We start from the raw sequence: 18316 nt of genomic DNA on the forward strand, positions 1-18316 counted from the left end.
GAGTCTTTGCAGATGTCATTAGTTAAGATGGGGTCATACTGGAGAAGGGTGGGCCCCTAAGCCACTGTGACTGGTGTCCTTAGAAAAGGGGGAAATTTGGACACACAACACAGGGAGAACGGCATGTGAAGATAAGACAGAGATCGGGAACCCCAAAGTTGCCAGCAAGCCACTCGAAGTCCACAGAAGAAAGCAACCCTGCCGACACCCTGATTTTGGACACTCAGTGTACATAACTATGAGACGATAAATTTTTCTTTCTTTCTTTCTTTTTTTTTTTGGACACACTGCAGGGCTTGTGGGATCTTACTTCTCTGACCAGGGATTGAACCCAAGCCCTCGGCAGTGAGAGCACAGAGTCCTAACCACTGGACCGCCAGGGAATTCCCAATAAACTTCTATTTTAGTTTAAGCCACCCAGTTCGTGGTACTTTGCTGCAGCCACAGCAAATAAATACACCAAGGTACAGGGCAGGTAAGATATCTAAAACTGACCAGCGGTCCCTAGAGATGAATGGTCCTGAGTTTAGAGCCACAACTGCACGTCTAGGGAACGTGCATTCCTGATCCTAGTTCTAGAAGGAGAGAGATCCAGGCGCAAAACACAAAAGCTGAGGGACAAGGGCTGGTTTGAAAAATGTCCCCGATCACCTCTGCTTGGGGAGAAAAACCTGCCAGGGTTTTAAGTGATCTGTGTTCTATGCACAGGATGGAGCTGAGGTGAAGGTCATTGTATAACTTGGTTCCCCGACATGGAGCAAGGACCAAGCTGTGCCTGGGAGGAAAAAGCTCGACCCAGAACAATCGATCATGGTAACGAGGATGATTAAAGTAGACAGTTAGCTTTCCTATCACTGGCTCCAAGTGAGCCACATACCATATATACCTGTGTGGGACCTGAGGGGGTGCCCAGAACGAGGCCCGGAGGGCCAGCGGGCATGGGGCCCCCTGGAGGCCGCGGAAGTGCTACTGATTCAAATTCAAGTTCTCCTCAAGCTAGTGATCCCTCTTTTAGGAGTCTGCCCTGCGGGAATCCTCGCTTGTGAGCTCAACAATGAATTTGAGAAGCATCTATCGAAGAAGCAAAAAAATACCCGAATGTCCCCTATGGGCATGGGGTCACGGAAAGAGCGTATGGGATACTCCAGGCGGCCGTGGGAAATGGAAGGCTCTCGATGCCACTTCCATCAGCTGCGAGAGAGCAGAACTGGGGGCTAGTCTGATGCCACTGTTCTCATTCTCTGGTAAGACAAGAGCCTGGAGACAGGAACCGTGGTGCAGAGGAGGGAGGGGAAGTTTTCACCCTCTGTACACGTGAAGGCAGTCAATTTTATAATAAAGGCCGAGGAGGAGGTCACGCAACAAGCCATTCAAAGGGACGCCCGCCAGCAGGGAAGGAAGAAGCAAGGGCCTCTGCTGACTGCTGGTCCGTGTGGCCCACAGCCTGCAGGAGGATCTGGGATTGCAGATAAGACGCTAAAGAAGGAACACCAGCACTCGCTGAGGGGCCGCAGATGATAGCAGTGCACCTCCGCTGTGATGTCAAAACCACCCGGGCCTGGGCCGGACCTCAGGGCACTGGTGAAAGATGACACGAACCTTGGGGGATGGGTGCTGTCGTGGAGGGTGTCCCCTGGCCCGCCCCGCCAAGGGCCCCAAAAGCGTCTTCACAAGATTCCCCAATGGCCACGTGACGTTGAGAGCCGCTGCGGGCTGCGGTCGTCATTTTAGGGGCGAAGAAAATGAGGCTCAGAGGGGTGTGGCCACCTGCCTGTGGTTGCCCATCAGGCCCAGGTTTAGCCCCAGGCCGTGGCCTCTGCAGCACGCGCTACACCAGATCTCCTAAAGCCTGCAAGGGGCCAGCGCTGGCGCTGCAGAAAGCTTTTCGGAATGGGCTGAGGCCGTCTGATGTTAAAAGCATTCTCACCCCCGATCCAACCAGTGTGCAGTGCCACTTGGCAGAGAGGGTAGGGGGACGTCAGGGCTATAACGGCCACACAGGACAGTGTCCCTCTGGGAGGGGTCTTGTACGCGGCACCATCTGCCATCTGAGGTGCCAAGGAGCTTCTGGATCCCATTCTAGCCAAGCCAGCTAAGGGTCCCCGGCAGGGCAGACACCTGGAGTGCGGAGGCAGGAGAAGACCCGGGTGAGAAGCTGAGATCACGGGGCACACCCACTCCTCCGACTCACAGCTGGGTGGCTGCCGGGAGCACCTTCTTAGAGTCAGGGTGAGGATTCCAAGAAAGCAAGCAGAAGTAGCTGACACATGGCTCGGCTCCCTCCCCCCATGTCTGTCCTCCCTGCAGCCGCCAGAGGGCGCCTGTGAATACCTGAGTCAGGCCACGTCCTGCCAATGCTCAGAACCCTCCATGGCTCCCACCTCAGAGCAAAAACCAAAGCCCTCCCCATGGTCTACAAGGCCCTGTAGGCCCTACCCTGTTCCCTCCCCGCCCTCCCTTCCTCCCACTCTCCCCTCGCTCACTCTGCTCCAGCCATATGGGCCTTCTCCAACATGCTGGATGAAATCCTGCCTCAGGGCCTTTGCACTGGCCGGGCCCCCAACCCCAGGACTCTGCGTGGCCCCCTTCCTCACCTCTTCAGGTCTCTTCCCGACTCTCACTGTCTCAGGGGGGCCTTCACTGGCCACTTTATTTTAAATGGCACCCCTATAACTACCCTGGCACTCTCTAGCCCCTTCCCTACTTTGATACTGGGCCATTTCACAGAGTACACATGTTCTCATCTACTTATCTTGCCTCATCCTTTCCCCCCTCCCCGTTCTGAGCATATGGTGTGTCTGCCCAGCACACTGGGGAGACCCCAGTGCTCAAGACAGGGCCTAGCACACAGGGGGCTCTGGCCAAGTGTTTGTTTAACGAACAGACGGACGGATGAGTGGGGGAGCCTGAGGCCAGGTGGAGGCCCCGGAGCGCCAGGCGGGGGGGAGGGGCACATACTGCAGCAGGGCTTTGGTCTTGCGCGTGGGGTCGTCGGGCCGGAAGTTCTTGTACTCCTCCACCTCCTTCTCCAGGGACAGCAGCTGGCTCTGCAGCTTGCTACGCAGGGCCGGCAGTGACTCCCGGATGTGGTTGGTCAGTTGCTGCAGGAGAGAGGCTAGAGGTCAGAGGTCAGCACAGGCAGGATGCTGAGAAGGGGCGGGCCCGCTCCACCCCCAGCCTCGAGGGTCCAACAGAAACATCCAGCTGGAGTCACACTGGCGTGAGAGGCAGGGAGAGATGGCACAGCTCCGTCCACAGCGTGAGATGCTGCAAAAAGCCCGCGGGGCCTTGGGAGGGCAGATCAACCAGGCTGTCACACCAAAGAGTACACGCAACTGTTCGCAAGGACCAGGCAGCAGGACCCAAGTGCTGACTGGGAACAGCCTCCCACAAGTGCCGCTCGGTGGAAGAAAAAAAAAAAAAAGCCTAGAAGCCAACGCAGGACCCAGGTACAGAAGGACTGTCAGACGGGCGATGGTGCATCCACACTGCAGAATGCTGGGGGAACGTACAGATACGGGGACGGGCCCTACAAACTACAACAGAAACAGTTTGCCAAAAAAGGCACAGAAGACACCTATGATGTGCTCCCCTCTGTAAAGACGGGGAGAAAGTAAGAACACATTTTCATTTGCACGAACAGAGTGAAGGATGGTTCACAAGAGAAGGGCAGAATGGACCAGGTGGGTGGAAGGACCCTTCCCTGCAGCCCCCTTTTCCTCTATTGTTCTGCCTTTTGTTTTTGTTTTGTTTTTTTGTTTTATTTTTTGCGATACGCAGACCTCTCACTGTTGTGGCCTCTCCCGTTGCGGAGCACAGGCTCCGGACGCGCAGGCTCGGCGGCCATGGCTCACGGGCCCAGCCGCTCCACAGCATGTGGGATCTTCCCAGACCAGGGCACGAACCCGTGTCCCCTGCATCGGCAGGCGGACTCTCAACCACTGCGCCACCAGGGAAGCCCTATTGTTCTGCCTTTGAACCACGGGGATTTGTTCCTTATTCACAAATTTTAAAAGGGGGCAGCAGTGCAGAAAAAGTTAGGCAATGAGCCTCAAGATGGGTCGTTCAAGAAAAAGCTAGTTACAGAGCAGTGGGTAAATATCTTAACTGTTCAGGTGGTGAAAAGGAAGGCGGAAAAGGAAAAGAAGGAAAAGAGAAGCAGGAGGAAAAGGAAGGCTGGCGGTACAGACACATCAGTGTCTAGCGTCTCGAGAAGGAAGCCCAGGAAGTGGTGACACTGGCCACCTCAGGGGAAGAGAGCCATCGCGGGATGGGAGGAAATGGAACATTCACTATATTTGCACTGTCTGACTTTTTTTAATGCTATGATAGAAGAGAAAGAGAGAAGGGAAGAAAAGAATAATAGCCATGCATCAGCTGAAACCCACAAAGTGCAAAGCAGTGTTTTGTGGCCACCTGTCCTACAAGACAAAAGAAATGACAAACTCTCCATCAAGCTAGAGAAAAACACATGAAGGAGCCTCACACTCCGCCAAATGAATCTGATGGTCACCCCAAAGCCCTATGTGAGCTGGGGCCCCTCCCTGTGGAAGCTGCAGGTCCCTAAGGGTGGCAGTCCACTCCGGCCCCCGACAGCATCCTGGGGCGTTACAGTGGCCCCATTTAGCTCGTGAGGCAAAGGAGGGGTGGGGGGACCAGGATGTGGAGCTGGGCTGCTCACCTGCAGCTCTCAGAGGGGGCCCCAGGCACTTGCAGGGAGTTTTACTTCCCTTCCTCTCCCTCCACCCCCTGCCCAGGCAGACCGCTGCTTCCTTTCCTGGAGGGCCCCTCCCACCAGACACTTACTTCCCTCTTTGTTCTGCTGAGCTGCCTGCTCTGCCTTCCTGCTCTGCGCCAGCTCTCTTCCCGGCCCCATCACTGCCTAACACTCGACTGTGCCTCTACCTGGTGCCCCCACCTGGTGCCCCCAATTAGAAACATCCCTTCCCTAAGGACAGGGCCCAGCTCCCACGTTGCCACTGTGTCCCACTGCAATCATGAAGGACTCAGGCTGTCGGGCCCTGCCCCATCCGAGATGCTACCATATAGCACTGAGGGGGAATTCCTCGTAGCCCCGGGGCCACTAAGGACCGCACTGCCTGCTAAGATATAGCTACATAATCCCACATTAGGGATTTTACTCTCGTAGAAAGTGGCACACATGCAAAACGATGTTACTAAATAGCAGCCTCTTACTGACTAGGAACATTAGAAACCAGCCTTCCAAAAAGAGCCTGCTTAAACAGATAAGACGCATGTGTTCAGGGACTACTACAGGGCCACGAAAAAGAGTGAGGAAGCTTTTTCTGTAGGGACAGAGCTCCAGGAGATACTGCTGAGCAAAAAAAAAAAAAAAAAAAAAACCAAGGGGCGGTTATCCATGACTATGCAAGAAAGAGAAATGTGATTCTCAAAAGTCCTTTTTGCTTTTATGAACAGAAAGAAACTCAGGTGGTGTTAACAGTGGTGCCCTAGGGGTGGGAAGCAGGGGCAGATGGGGGTGCTTCACTATATACTTTTTTTTTTTTTTTTTGCGGTACGCGGGCCTCTCACTGCTGTGGCCTCTCCCGTTGCGGAGCACAGGCTCCGGATGCGCGGGCTCAGCGGCCATGGCTCACGGGCCCAGCCGCTCCGCGGCACGTGGGATCCTCCCGGACCGGGGCACGAACCCGTGTCCCCTGCACCAGCAGGCGGACTCTCAACCACTGCGCCACCAGGGAAGCCCCCCACTATATACTTATAAACACTGGTTTTTTTTATGAGCCCTGTGAATATACTACCTGTGGGAAAAAATAACACTAGAAAAGCAGTGAGATACCAGAGCTGCTGGCATTTGCTCTGTGCTGCATTTCACGGAGCAGACGCCAGCCCTGGGGGCAGGGATGCGGATGATTCCCGCCTGATGGACGGGGAGGCTCGGAGAGGCGGGGCTGGGCTTTGGACCAAGGAAGGCCAGACTCCGAAGTCCTCCCGCTTGGCTACTGTCGAGCGCTGCTAGCCACCCGGTGTTGGTTCAGGCGAAGCATTCGTAACCCAGGTCATCAGTGTCAGGAACTGTATGCAAACTTCTGGGTACGTGACTAAATAATTACGGTGGTAATTAAAATAATGGTAATAAACAACAGGGTCCTACTGTATAGCCCAGGGAACTATAGTCAATATCCTGTGACAGACCATAATGGAAAAGAATATGAAAAGGAATATATATATGTATAACTGAACCACTTTGCTGTACAGCAGAAATTAACCCAACATTGTAAAGCGACTATATACCTCAATAAAATTTTTTTAAAAAATAAAAATAAAATAATGGTAACAATAGTAGTGATGGTAACAACAGTACCAGGACAGACTTAATGAACACCCACTCTTCTCCAGGCCCTGAGTCAAATGTTCACTGAACCCATTTTGCTAAAACAAGTGCTGCTCTAGACCAAGGCCAATGGCACTGTGCATGGCAGCTGTTGTGCAGTGCGCAGCCTGAGCAACTGCACAAAACCCTTGCCGTACCTGATTCAGAGTCTTCTGCAGGTGTGGGGTGCCCATGCGGTCTGCCATGTGCCGGTAGGCCGGGTGGGAGAGGAAGAACTTCCTCTCCGCCGCCAGCGCCGCGCGGATGTCCTTCTTGCCCTCAATGTCCTTCTGGCTGCGGTTCACCACGCCAATGTAGCCTGTGGGGAGAGAGGGTCAGGTCAGGGCAGTGCCAGGCAAGCCAAGGAGCCCAGATGTCCCCTTTTTTGCATGGGACCGGGCAGTGTGCGGGTGTAGACATGGATCTTGCCCTATAAGTCACTCACAGAGGAGGTGACAAGCCATACGCATTACTCAGAAGCAACACGGGGAATGCAAACACCGAGTACAGTCCTGAAAAGCAACGCCAAGTGTTTGGAGGAAGAAGTTATATTCAGCATGGTGTGAGGGGCTGGACAGAGAAAAGCGCTGGAGAAGATGAATTCCACAATCCGAGCTTTAGAAACGGAAAAAAAACCTTCAAAATTAAGGGCAATGGGGGACAGCTAATCTTGCTGGATATTAATACCTATTCTACACTGTGCCACAGTGAAAAACAGGAACCAACCTAGGTGTCCAACAAATGGGGTCTGAGTAATGGTCCATGTACCCCTATAGGAGGGACCCCACAGGATCTTTCACAGTCATCTTGAAGAGTATTTGCCTTCAAGGGAATGTTCACAGGGACACATTCTGCTATTTTGCTAAGTGAAATGGAAAAGCAGGTCACCAGGCGGTTGTGGCGCTGGAGAGCTGGCGTTCCAAACCAGCTCCGCCACCTGCCAGCTTTGCGAGCTGGGGCAAGGGATTTAGCCTCTCGGTGCCTCCGTTTCTTCATCCATAAAATGGGGATGAGCACAGAGCCACTGCATTGGATTGTTACGGGGATTAAATGGGCTCTTCCACACCAACAGTGCAGAACCGTGCCTGATACGTAATAGGTACTTAATACATGTTTGCTATTCTCATTTTACTGAAAATAAAAATACTTGGGCTACTCTTGTCAGAATATCTGACTCTAAACTTAAACACGAGCCTCATCAGCCTCTGTCTAGATCAAATGACTGGTTTATAGGGAACTACACTGCCCAGATCCCAAGTGAAGCCGTACAGATAAAGGGGCCGGAGGAGGAGCTGTTTGAACAGAATCGTAGGTATTTATGTGTCAAATGATAGGATGCCGAGGATTTGCTTCGTGATCCCCCAAGGGAGGAAAGAACAACAGGAGAGGATATTGGGGGCATTGAAGGTTAGCTGTATGTGATCAGCAGCGAGGCTGGGCCAGTGGTTCTCCTTGCACTTTTCTCTCCACTCGAGAGAATGTTTGAAAGCAAGTATTGAACATTAAGAGAAGTTACAAACCCTCGGGAACTCTTGGGAAGGAGAACCACAGAGTATTAAATAGGGGAGAAGTTGCGCTGTGGACGATTTGTTTCCTTCTTCTGGACACTTGTTTTCTGTTGCCAAAGTGAGTAGGCATTCACTGTGTAACTGAAAAATGCACGCAAATCAGAAGAAAAAGCTACCTGTGTTCACTCGGGCAGAAAAAAAAAAAGAAAGGTTCTACAATGGAACAGAAAAGCAGTTACTTCTGGGCAGTGGGGAAATGGGATGGTGAATGTATCTGTGAGCATTTGCTGGGGTTTCAGTAAAGATAACAAAAACAAATCATTTTCCAAAAGCAAAGGTGCACCAGCTCTCCTGCTGCTCGAGCCCACCCATCTTGCCTGCCCTCCCCTGCCCTGTAGCCCCCAGGCCCTCCCGGGCCGCACCTCTTCTCAAGGGGAGCAGCTTGTTCTCCAGGATGTCCCTGGCGTCAGTGCCTTCATCCATTAGGTCGAGCTTGGTGATGACGCCGATGGTCCGCAGGCCTGAAAAGAGCACAGAGGTCAGAGGGCACCATGAGGAAGGAGCACAGGCTGGCGACCCCGGGCCACCTGGGGCCCAGCTGGATCCCCCCACTTCCAGGCCTTGTGACCTGGGACAAACCATAACATCACCTGCCTGGACCCTAGTTTCCCTCATGTCAAATGAACACACCAATCTCAGGGGGTCGTCCATGAGGATAAACCTGGCATGTGGCCGATGTTCAATCAATAAATGCTGGCCACCGTCATCACTGGTACGACCAGCGACGGTGTCTTGCTGCAGCATCAGGGGGCAACCTCATCGAACTTGAACCCCAGGTCAGAATCTCCATGCTGTGCTCTCTGAGTGGCATGCAACGTAACACACTAACCCGTGACAATTCTTTCTAGGGTTACCTCTCATCTGAACGGCCAAAATTCCACACTGGAAACCACCTCATGGAATTCCTCTTCGTCCCAAGTTGCCCAGAATCGAGGGAACCCTGCAGATCGATCAACTGCCCGTGCTGGTGCCTGAGGGCCCCTCTGTTCTAGCCGTGCGCGTGGTGTGTGTGTGTGTGCGCGTGTGTGTGTGGTGTGTGTGTGTGCAAGCACCCACAAAGCTTGGGGAGGGTAGAGGCAGCCCAAGGTAGAGAGATATGACTGGGGAGGGGGTCTGGGGGCATCTACTTTATTAGAAATGTCCAATCTCACTGAAGCACTGTTCCTAAAAGCTCAGAAACAACCCAAATGTTCAAGAACAACACAAAGACAGCAGTGGGCCGCATGGTGGATGGCTATGGACCTATGTCCCTGTGGTAATAGGCAAACACACACCACTACAGAAAAATAAGGAAAGACCATCCCATTTCTAAAAATGTAACTTTACGTGGAAGAACAAACTCTGAAACAATATTTGCCAAGTGTGGCCACCAGTATCTGCAGGGGGAGAGGAGCTGTCACATGTTAGGTCCTACATTTTACAGTGGTGACATTTTGGGGATAATTATCAGGAATACTTTCAAAGTTAGAAAGCCACTTTTTTCTGGAAGAATGCCAGCATCAAGTTCACTTAACTGTTTTCAACCACACATCCTCACTGCCTGATCTAGCCTCTGCAGTCATGGTCACACACTATTTCCTGGGACTGGACTAGGGGGACAGGAAGGCTTGAGCGGGGCGCTGTGGGCAGGGGTGGCCTCTCCCAGGAAAGCACACCTGGATGACCCTGGGGAAGAGCTGCCAGAGCCCTGAGCTTTGAGGAGCTCACAGTCCCGGCGGGAAAGGAGCCCCCTTCGCCGACTGTCCCCCAGGCCTACAAATTAGGGAGCGTGAGCCACAGAGCCTGTCTCCCCCAACTCCACACTGGTCCCCAACTCCTTCCAAAACACTGTGGGATCCAGGCAGTCAGCGGACAATTTGGAGAATGCATTTCGGTATGTGTCGTACTCTGCTAACCCCCTGCCGCTCTCAGAGCACACCCAGCTCCCCACCGCAGTCCACGGGGCCTGCTCGACTGGCCCTGGCCCCTCTCGGCCCTCGCTCCCGCGCCCTCCCTTTAGCTCACTCTGCTCTGGCCACACCGGCCCCCCTGCTGTGTCCTGGGCACCCCCGCTCTTTAGCACCCACTGTCCATTTTCCTGGGTTTTGCCTCTTTTTCTCATTCTGATCTCGCCCAGAATCTCACATCTTCAGAGGCCCGTGACTGCACCCCCTTCCACCCCAGCCTCTCTCAGTGGGTTCTATTTCCATCCAGTGCTTACCACTACCGGAAGTTATTCCACTTGCTTATTTCCAGTGGGGGATTCTGTCGCTCCCACTGGAATATCAGCTCGCTGGTGGCAGGGGGCCCCTCTCAACTTTGTCCTATGCCGGGTTCCCAAGGCCGAAACAGAGCCTGGCATGTAGCCGGGGCTTAACTGACATTTACTGAACGAAGGCCCTGGGCCAGAGATGCCCCAGTCTCCACCACTCCCTCCTGCCCCAACTGGCTTCATTAACTCGTCATCCTTTCACCTTCCCTGCCAGACCCCCCGAACAGTGATGGAGAGACCTCCAGTCCTCTTGACAGCTCTACAAGTTAGGACCGCTGTTGCCATTTCGACAGGAGGGACCAAACCTCGGGGAGGAAGAGGAACTTCTAGAGGTGGGATTTGGACTCGCATCTGTGTCCAAGGAGGGCTGTCCTCTTCCCACCCCCCTGGACTAGCTGTCTGCACAGGCGAAGCAGGGACCAGCTTTCCAAGGAGCAATGCCAACTGCCACACACTGGCCTCCCAAGGGATGCCCCCCGGAACTGCTGGCCCTCATGGGAAATTCTGTGTCCCAGGCCTTTTCCTGGGGAGGCTGTGCGCCAAAGAGAATGCCAGTGACGTGGAATCGAGGATGTGGGGCAAGTCGTGATGCTCCAAGGCGCCGGGAAGAGGGAGCTGCTGCCGTGGGGCTCGGGGGGGTACCTTGGGGGTCGACCTCCTTGGCCAGCTTGAGGGCATCCGAGTTGGCCAGGTCCATGTTGGCGGGCGTCACGGCGAGGATGAGGCTGCTCTCCCGGCTGATGAACTGCAGGATCATGTCCTTGATCTGGTACTCAATGTCTGGAGGCTGGTCCCCCACAGGCACCTTGGTGATGCCCGGGAGGTCGATGAGGGTCAGGTTCAACACTGGGAGGGAAAGCAGAGGGAGAGGCTGTCAGAGCCAGGGCAAGGGAGGCACGCACAGCCCTGCAGGGACCTGGCCCACTTCTCCAAGTGCTGGGGGTCAGGCCTCAGGATTTCTCCTGCCCTCCAACTGGATCCCACCTTTTGACCCGATAACTCCCTCCTAGGAATCCCATCTTACAGACACCCTCCTGTACTCTATTTCAGTGAGACAACTTTGTTTCTTTAATGAAGTGACTACTTTTTTTTTACTGAAATATAGTTGAATACTGAAATATAGTTATATAAGTTACAGGTATATACTGAAATATAGTTATATAAGTTACAGGTATATAATATAGTGATTCACAATTTTTTAAGGTTATACTCCATTTACAGTTATTATCAGCGATACAGTTTTAAATCTGGACATTTGCATTTGCAGACTAGAATTATTCTCAATGGCTGAATAAATTTCAGCCCATCGATTCAGCCAATACCAAGGAACTATTAAAAACAAAAAGATGATACTCTGGTAAGAAACACACTCTTGAGATGCACTCATACAAAAAAGAGGCATCAACGACTTTTATACCATGCTACGATTTGAGTAAAAGTTGTGAAACACACATACACAATATATACATACATGTTCATAACTGCCCACATAGGCATTATGTATCATTTCGAGAACATGAAATATATTTGTAATTTGGGGGGGCAAGGTAGGTTTTCGCTGGATATACCCTTTTATAACTTGAATATGAGCCATGTACAGGCATCATTTGTTCAAAAATAAATAAACTGGGAATTCCCTGGCGGTCCAGTGGTTAGAACTCTGTGCTTTCACTGCCGAGGGCGTGGGTTCAATCCCTGGTTGGGGAAGTAATATCCTGCAAGCCACATGGCACGGCCAATAAATAAATAAATAAACGCATCACAAAGAACCCACACTGAGGTGTTAGGAGTCAGCTGCAATATTCACCAAATACAATTTAAGTTAGCAATCCATGCCTCTGGGTCAGAGGTTATACATGGCTACAGGCTGCTTGCTTTGTTTAAATGATGCAGTTTTAAAATCGGGACGTTATGCAGAAAAATCTGGCTCTCTGGCTCCTCTTGAAGAACCAGAAGACCTGGCTGCCTTGGGCTGGCATCACTGTGTGGCCACCATTCACCCGGGAGCCGAGCCGTGGCTGCCCCTTTAAAAGGAACATACGAGCTGCAATTCACCCCAGACTCCACCATTCCTGACAGTCTCCCTGGCATGCTGTTTTTCTTAGAGCTGAGATCAGACGTGGGAAGATACGGATCCAGAGGGCTGTGTTGTGTGCGAAGAGAAATGGGAGGGGCCGTATTCTTGAGAGTGAGGCCGACCCGACCCGTGACCTGCGGAGTCAGCCTTCCACTGCCCCCGTATGTGAGGGGTCCCTGTTGCCTACCGTGTGGTGAGTAGACCCGCAGGTTGATGGGCACTGGGGAGATGCCTTTGTTGGTCCCCGTGACCCTGTCGGTCTCGGCTTCAATCTCCTGCCGGACTTCATCAAAGTCTGTAAACTTTTTGGACTTGCAGTGCAAAAACTCGGCATATTCTGAAGAGGGAAGAAAGATGCTCAAATGAGAAAGAGAAGCGGTCTCGCTGTGCGCGGGGGAACAGAGGGCCTTCTGGGACAGGTGCTTTGTCAAGCAGAGCAAGTGAAGAATCAGTTACAGGCCTTCCAGGAATCTGGGGAGCAACAGATTAATTCTCTTGACAAGTATTTGAGGGGGGCCCTCCTATAGACCATGCCCCCCTTCTAGACCTCAGGGATTCCACAAGGTACAAAACTGGCAAAAATCCTGACTCTGTGGAACGGACATTTTCATGAAACATTTTGCAAAACAACACATCATGACATATTATGAGTACAAAAAAAAATCAAAACCAAAACAAAGGGCTTTCCCTGGTGCTGCAGTGGTTAAGAGTCCGCCTGCCAATGCAGGGGACACGGGTTCATGCCCCGGTCCGGGAAGATCCCACATGCCGCAGAGTGGCTGGGCCCGTGAGCCATGGCCGCTGAGCCTGAGCGTCCGGAGCCTATGCTCCACAACAGCAGTGAGGCCATGCTGTGGCCAACAGCAGAGGCCACAGCAGTGAGGCCCGCGTACAGCAAAAACAAAACAAAAAAACCCCACAAAAAACAAAAGACAACAACGAACAGGTGGATGTGACCAGCACTTATTCTTTTTTTCTGATGAACAGTATACGAAGGATAAGCATGCATCACCCAGAGTCCAGTGATGTACGTTTGATGAAGCTTCTGCTTCGGTTTTATATTACACGAGATGGTCCTGGGTCGTGATGCAGAATCTCAGTCAAAAGGGCCGCAAGCCGCTGCCCTGGTGGGATCCTGAGCCGCCAGCTCCCTCTAGCCAGGTGAGATCCCCGGTGCGTGTCCCTGGGACTCACTGTCCTCCTTCCCCAAGGCACCCGCACAGGATGGGGAACAGGCAGCACCGCTGGCCTCACCAAAGCCCATCTCGCTGCCCCTCCTCCCCTCCTGGCTGTTCATGGGGCCCCCCAACCTAGACGTGAACCCCTCAAGAGAAAAGCTTTCTGGCTTCTTCAGGCCTTCTGAGCCCGGGGTGTCTGAAAGCCGTTACTGACACTGAGATGAAGGGAAATAAAAGTGACTAACGACAGTGCTGGTCCTATCATCAAGGCAGAGAAATCCAAAGCACAATGTGGATAAAGCAGGAAGAAAAAATGTTCATCGCAGGACGTAGGTGCCGAGTCTACAGGCATTCGCTGTACAATTCCTGACTTTTCCATGTGTTTGAATTTTCACAGTATATGTTGGGGATGGGGGACCTTCTAGGCCCAGAGAGCATGGCTCCTGCAAGTGACGCTAAAAAGAGGGAAGTAAGTCTCACTGGCAAACAGCCTAAAGAACTGGTCCATGGCAGAGATGCAAAGATGTTGCAAACAGCGTTGTAGCGCTGTTTCTCACAGTAAAAGACTAGAAATTGCCTCAATGTCCACCAGGAGGAGACCTGGCTACATAAATCACAGCACAGTGTTACCATCTGCTGCAGCAGAAGAAAGGAGGGAGAAAGACCCCTGCGACAGAGAAAGGCCAGGCAGGTGAGGAATCTCTACCCAGACGTGGAACACAGCAGACAGAAATGAACGCAAAGAGGTTCGCCATCCCATCACCATAACCAAACAAACTATGGTCAACAGTCAGGCCTTGCTTGCTCTGGCCAGGCCCTGCATGTGGTCCCATTTGTTCCTCACAAGTGAGCACCTTAGCAGGTAGGCACCTCCATAATGCCCCTATCACAGACAGGGAAACTGAGGCCAGAGAGGTGACACAAGCTGGCTCAAGCTCAGTGGTGGAGCTGGGATTTGGAGTTCAGATAATCTGTCTGCAGATGGCGGCTCTCGAGTCACATGGCCTCTGTGAGGCCACGGACAGGCTCTTCACCTCTCTAACCTCTGCTGCGGGGGTCAGGGGGACTCCGCGCTCAGATCACTGAGGATCTTACCCAATGTGGGCGCTGGCCACTCGGGAGCAGGACAATGAAGACGCTGGCTGGAAGGTACAGGACCAACCACCCCAACGCCTTCAGCTGACCCAGTTCCCAAGGACGGTCATGCTCCAGCCCTCCACAGGGACAAGAGGACATACTCCGCTGCTCTTCCTGCAGCAGCCACCAAAAATGGAACAGTCCTCCAACCCACACAGAAAACCTCAGCTCTCTTCCGGCTCAAGGCCCTGGGCTCAGCACTTGCAAGGTACCATCCCCCTTCCTAGAGTGCAGGGGAATGGAGGATGGGAAAGGGGCTGCGGACCAGGACACAGGCCCTGTCCCTTGCAAACCTCTGCCCTGCCAGGCCGGCCTGCCTGTTGCCTCTTCCAGGGAGCCTTCCCTGACTCCATGCCACCTGGAACCCCACTGTGCATCTTGGACCTCCTCCCCTGGCAGAGCCAGGTCACCCTGGATTGTGTTTATGGGACCAGGACCTGCCAGCTGTAGCCTCCCAGAGCCTAGTGTGTGTGGCAGCCTTCCCTTCTGCCAGACCCTTTGTGCCTTTGTGTGACTGAAAGATGTGCAGGAGATGGTGCTGGAGAGCCACAACTTCTTCCCCAGAGGGTCAGTGGACAGCAGAAGCCACACCCTCTGTGCCTAACAGGAAGGTCAAGGATTCCGCCAGGCCCATCCCTCACAACCTGCCTTCTTTACTGGGCTCCTCGTCACTTTGGAACCATGGGCTAGATTCCAGGCTCATACCAACTAAGAAAGGTTCTGCCAACCCTCCTTCCTCTCCGCCCATAAGCACTGACCCTCTTAAAGCCAGACCTCAGCCTCTGCTCCTTGAAACCCTCCATAGCTCCCACCTCACCCCAATAAAAGCCAGTCTTGGGACTTCCCTGGCGGTCCAGGGGTGAAGATTCCGCGCTTCCAATGCAAGGGGTGCAGGTTCGATCCCCGGTCTGGGAACTAAGATCCCACAAGCCACACGGTGCGGCCCCCCGCCCCCCAAGAAAGAGCTGAAGTCTTCACCACATGTCGCAGGGCGCTACAAAATTTCCTTCCCCCCAGCTTCTGACCCCAACGCCCTCCCCTCCAGCTACAGTGGCTTGCCTGGTTTCTCACACTCCAAGCCCTCCACTCCTGCCTCAGGGCCTTTGCACTGACTCTTCTCTCTACCTACAGATACCCTTACGGGTCCCTCCCTCTCCCCCTCTAGGTTTCTGCTTGAATGTCACCTCTCCTTCTCCATGAGGCCTGCTCTGACCCCAAAGGGAGATGACAAACCTCCTCAGTCTCTTTCCCCCTTCCCTTCCTTAGGATCGTCCAAGTACCTGCCACCTTCTAATATGGTTTACCTTGTCCACCTTCTAATATGGCTTACCTTGTCAGCCTATGTATCTTCTCTGATCCCCAGGAGAAGGTCCACCCCACGGGGCAGGGATCTGAATCTGTGTTGTTCTGTGTCCCCGGGGCACAGTACTCTGAGCACACAGTAGGTGCGCTGTAATTACGTCTACAACTAAAATGACTGCCGGAAAGGTAGTATGGTCCCTGCTCCAGCTTCCGTGAGGTGGCCCAGCACCACCACGGCCACCAAGCTGGATATACGGGAGACTAGACAGGAACAGGGTCTGATGGGACCACCTGCCATCTCCCCCTCCCTCCCTCCTTCCCAATGCACTTCTTGACGGCACAGGTCCAGCCCAGAGCCAGGGTCCTGGTCTGACGAGGAAGATGGACTCGGCACAAGCATGTCACAGCAGGTGCCAGAGGTGCTCAGAAGAGAGACTCAACGTACCAGGAACTAGGAGGCGTCTCCTGGAGGGGCGGCCTGCCCGACTCAGCCCCGGCCTACCTCACGGCCGCGTGATCCTTCTGAAGTGGACACCTTTCCCCATGCCCTGAGGATGCTCTGGACACAGGGGAGTCTACAGGAGATGGAGAGAAGGTGGGGGGGATGCCCACTGGCCAGGCTCCCCCTCTGTGCCTCAGTTTCCCCGTGAGGAAAATTAAAATATGACATGGGCTTCCCTGGTGGCGCAGTGGTTGAGAGTCCGCCTGCCGATGCAGGGGACGCGGGTTCGTGCCCCGGTCCGGGAAGATCCTGCATGCCGCGGAGCAGCTGCGCCCGTGAGCCATGGCCGCTGAGCCTGCACGTCCGGAGCCTGTGCTCCGCAACGGGAGAGGCCACAGCAGTGAGAGGCCCGCGTACCGCCAAAAAAAGAAAAGAAAAAAAAAAAGACAAATAGGCGGAGTGTTTAGCCTGGGTTTCCACAGCCCTGTAAGTGCTTGGATGGGGGAGGTGATTTTTTTTAACGATGTACGGTCTCGAAGAATAATTCAGGGGCCTTGAGGCTGAGCTACTGGCCTGCAATGCCTGGAGAGCGCCCTCTCAACTCATCCCCAGCAGCCCAGGTCGAGCCACCACCAGCTCTGCCTGCCCTGGTCCCCGGGCCCCGCTGCAGCGTTGGTCCATCCCCAGAGCAGCTGCAGCGTTTTCAAACCTTCCTTTCCTTGTGCTCAGATAACAAAGCCAGTCCCTCAGGTCCCTGGGCCCTGCCACAGCATTTCGACGGCCACACAGGCACCCCACCGGAGCCCGGCAGCAGGCTTCCCTGGAAGGAGGGCCAGCCACATGTGATCAGTCCCCGGAGGCTCCACGGGACCAGCCCAGGGCACAGCAGGAGTCAAGGATAAAGCGGGCCCTCGGCGAGCAGCTGAGCTGCCAACTCCGAAGAGCCAGCCACCCTTAGCCACTGCAGGGCATCCCACCCGCGTCCCATGGGGTCAGTGAACGCACTTGCAGTTTTTTTCTAAAAGGAGGTTCTGCCCTCCGCCCAGGACTTGTTCCCTGCCTCCTTCAGGTCCTGGCTCTAAACAACGCTGCTTGGGGAGGCCCACCCAGACCAGCCGGCCCTTCACGGCACTCCTCACACTGACTCACCATGTGCTTGTGTGTCCCCTGCTAAAGTCAGAGCTGCAAGAAGGGACTGCAAGGGACTTGGTTTTGGTCTTTGTACTCCACGGTGCCTGGTGCATAGTAACTGCTTAATAAAACTTAATTACTAGGTGGCCTGTTACAAAGCATTAGGTGCCGAAGCGTAGGAGGACTTCCCCCACCCCATGACTCCCATGTGGGTCCCCATTGTGTTCAGTAGCCAACACCCCGCCTCGGGCCTCTCCCAGGCATGCCCTTCAAGAAGGTGCCCTCAGGACTTCCCTGGTGGTCCAGTGGTTAGGACTCTGCGCTTCCACTGCAGGGGGCCTGGGTTCAAGCCCTGGTCGGGGAACTAAGATCCCATAAGCCGAGTGGCTCAGCCCAAAAAAAAAAAGAAAAAGGATCAAGGATATAGAAAGAAGAAAAAGATAGGAGAGATGTGTATTAAGAAGAAAACATTTACTGGATATCTTTAAGAATACGGGGGCTTCCCTGGTGGCGCGGTGGTTAAGAATCCACCTGCCAATGCAGGGGACACGGGTTTGAGCCCTGGTCCGGGAAGATCCCACGTGCCGCAGAGCAGCTGGGCTCCTGCGCCACAACTACTGAGCATGCGCTCTAGAGACCACAAGCCACAACTACTGAGCCCGTGTGCCACAACTACTGAAGCCCACACGCCTAGAGCCCGTGATCCGAAACAAAAGAAGCCACTGCAACGAGAAGCATGTGCCCACAATGAAGAGGAGCCCCCGCTCGCCGCAACTAGAGAAAGCCCGCGTGCAGCAACGAAGACCCAATGCAGCCAAAAATAAATAAAATCAATAAATTTATAAGGAAAAAAAAGAATACAGAATGCTAAAACTTGA

At 53.6% G+C, this 18316-nt stretch overlaps 1 protein-coding gene across 9 annotated transcripts in view; it reads right to left on the minus strand.

Annotated features, from left to right (window-relative positions):
• DNM2 (dynamin 2) overlaps positions 1–18316 on the minus strand; it is a 94224-nt gene that overhangs the window by 34846 nt on the left and 41062 nt on the right. For all 9 annotated transcript variants that reach the window (XM_027085155.1, XM_027085156.1, XM_027085154.1 and 6 more), the window contains exons 3-7: positions 12436–12585; positions 10814–11017; positions 8283–8381; positions 6511–6671; positions 2959–3101 (exon numbers count right to left, since the gene is read on the minus strand). In XM_027085155.1, the coding sequence (XP_026940956.1) occupies positions 2959–3101; positions 6511–6671; positions 8283–8381; positions 10814–11017; positions 12436–12585 (757 nt within the window). The remainder of the gene's footprint in view (positions 1–2958; positions 3102–6510; positions 6672–8282; positions 8382–10813; positions 11018–12435; positions 12586–18316) is intronic.

This window comes from Aethalodelphis obliquidens, unplaced genomic scaffold, assembly GCF_003676395.1.
Source record: "Aethalodelphis obliquidens isolate GAN/ISIS:26980383/991018 unplaced genomic scaffold, ASM367639v1 scaffold53, whole genome shotgun sequence".
Classification (NCBI taxonomy): Eukaryota; Metazoa; Chordata; class Mammalia; order Artiodactyla; family Delphinidae; genus Aethalodelphis; species Aethalodelphis obliquidens.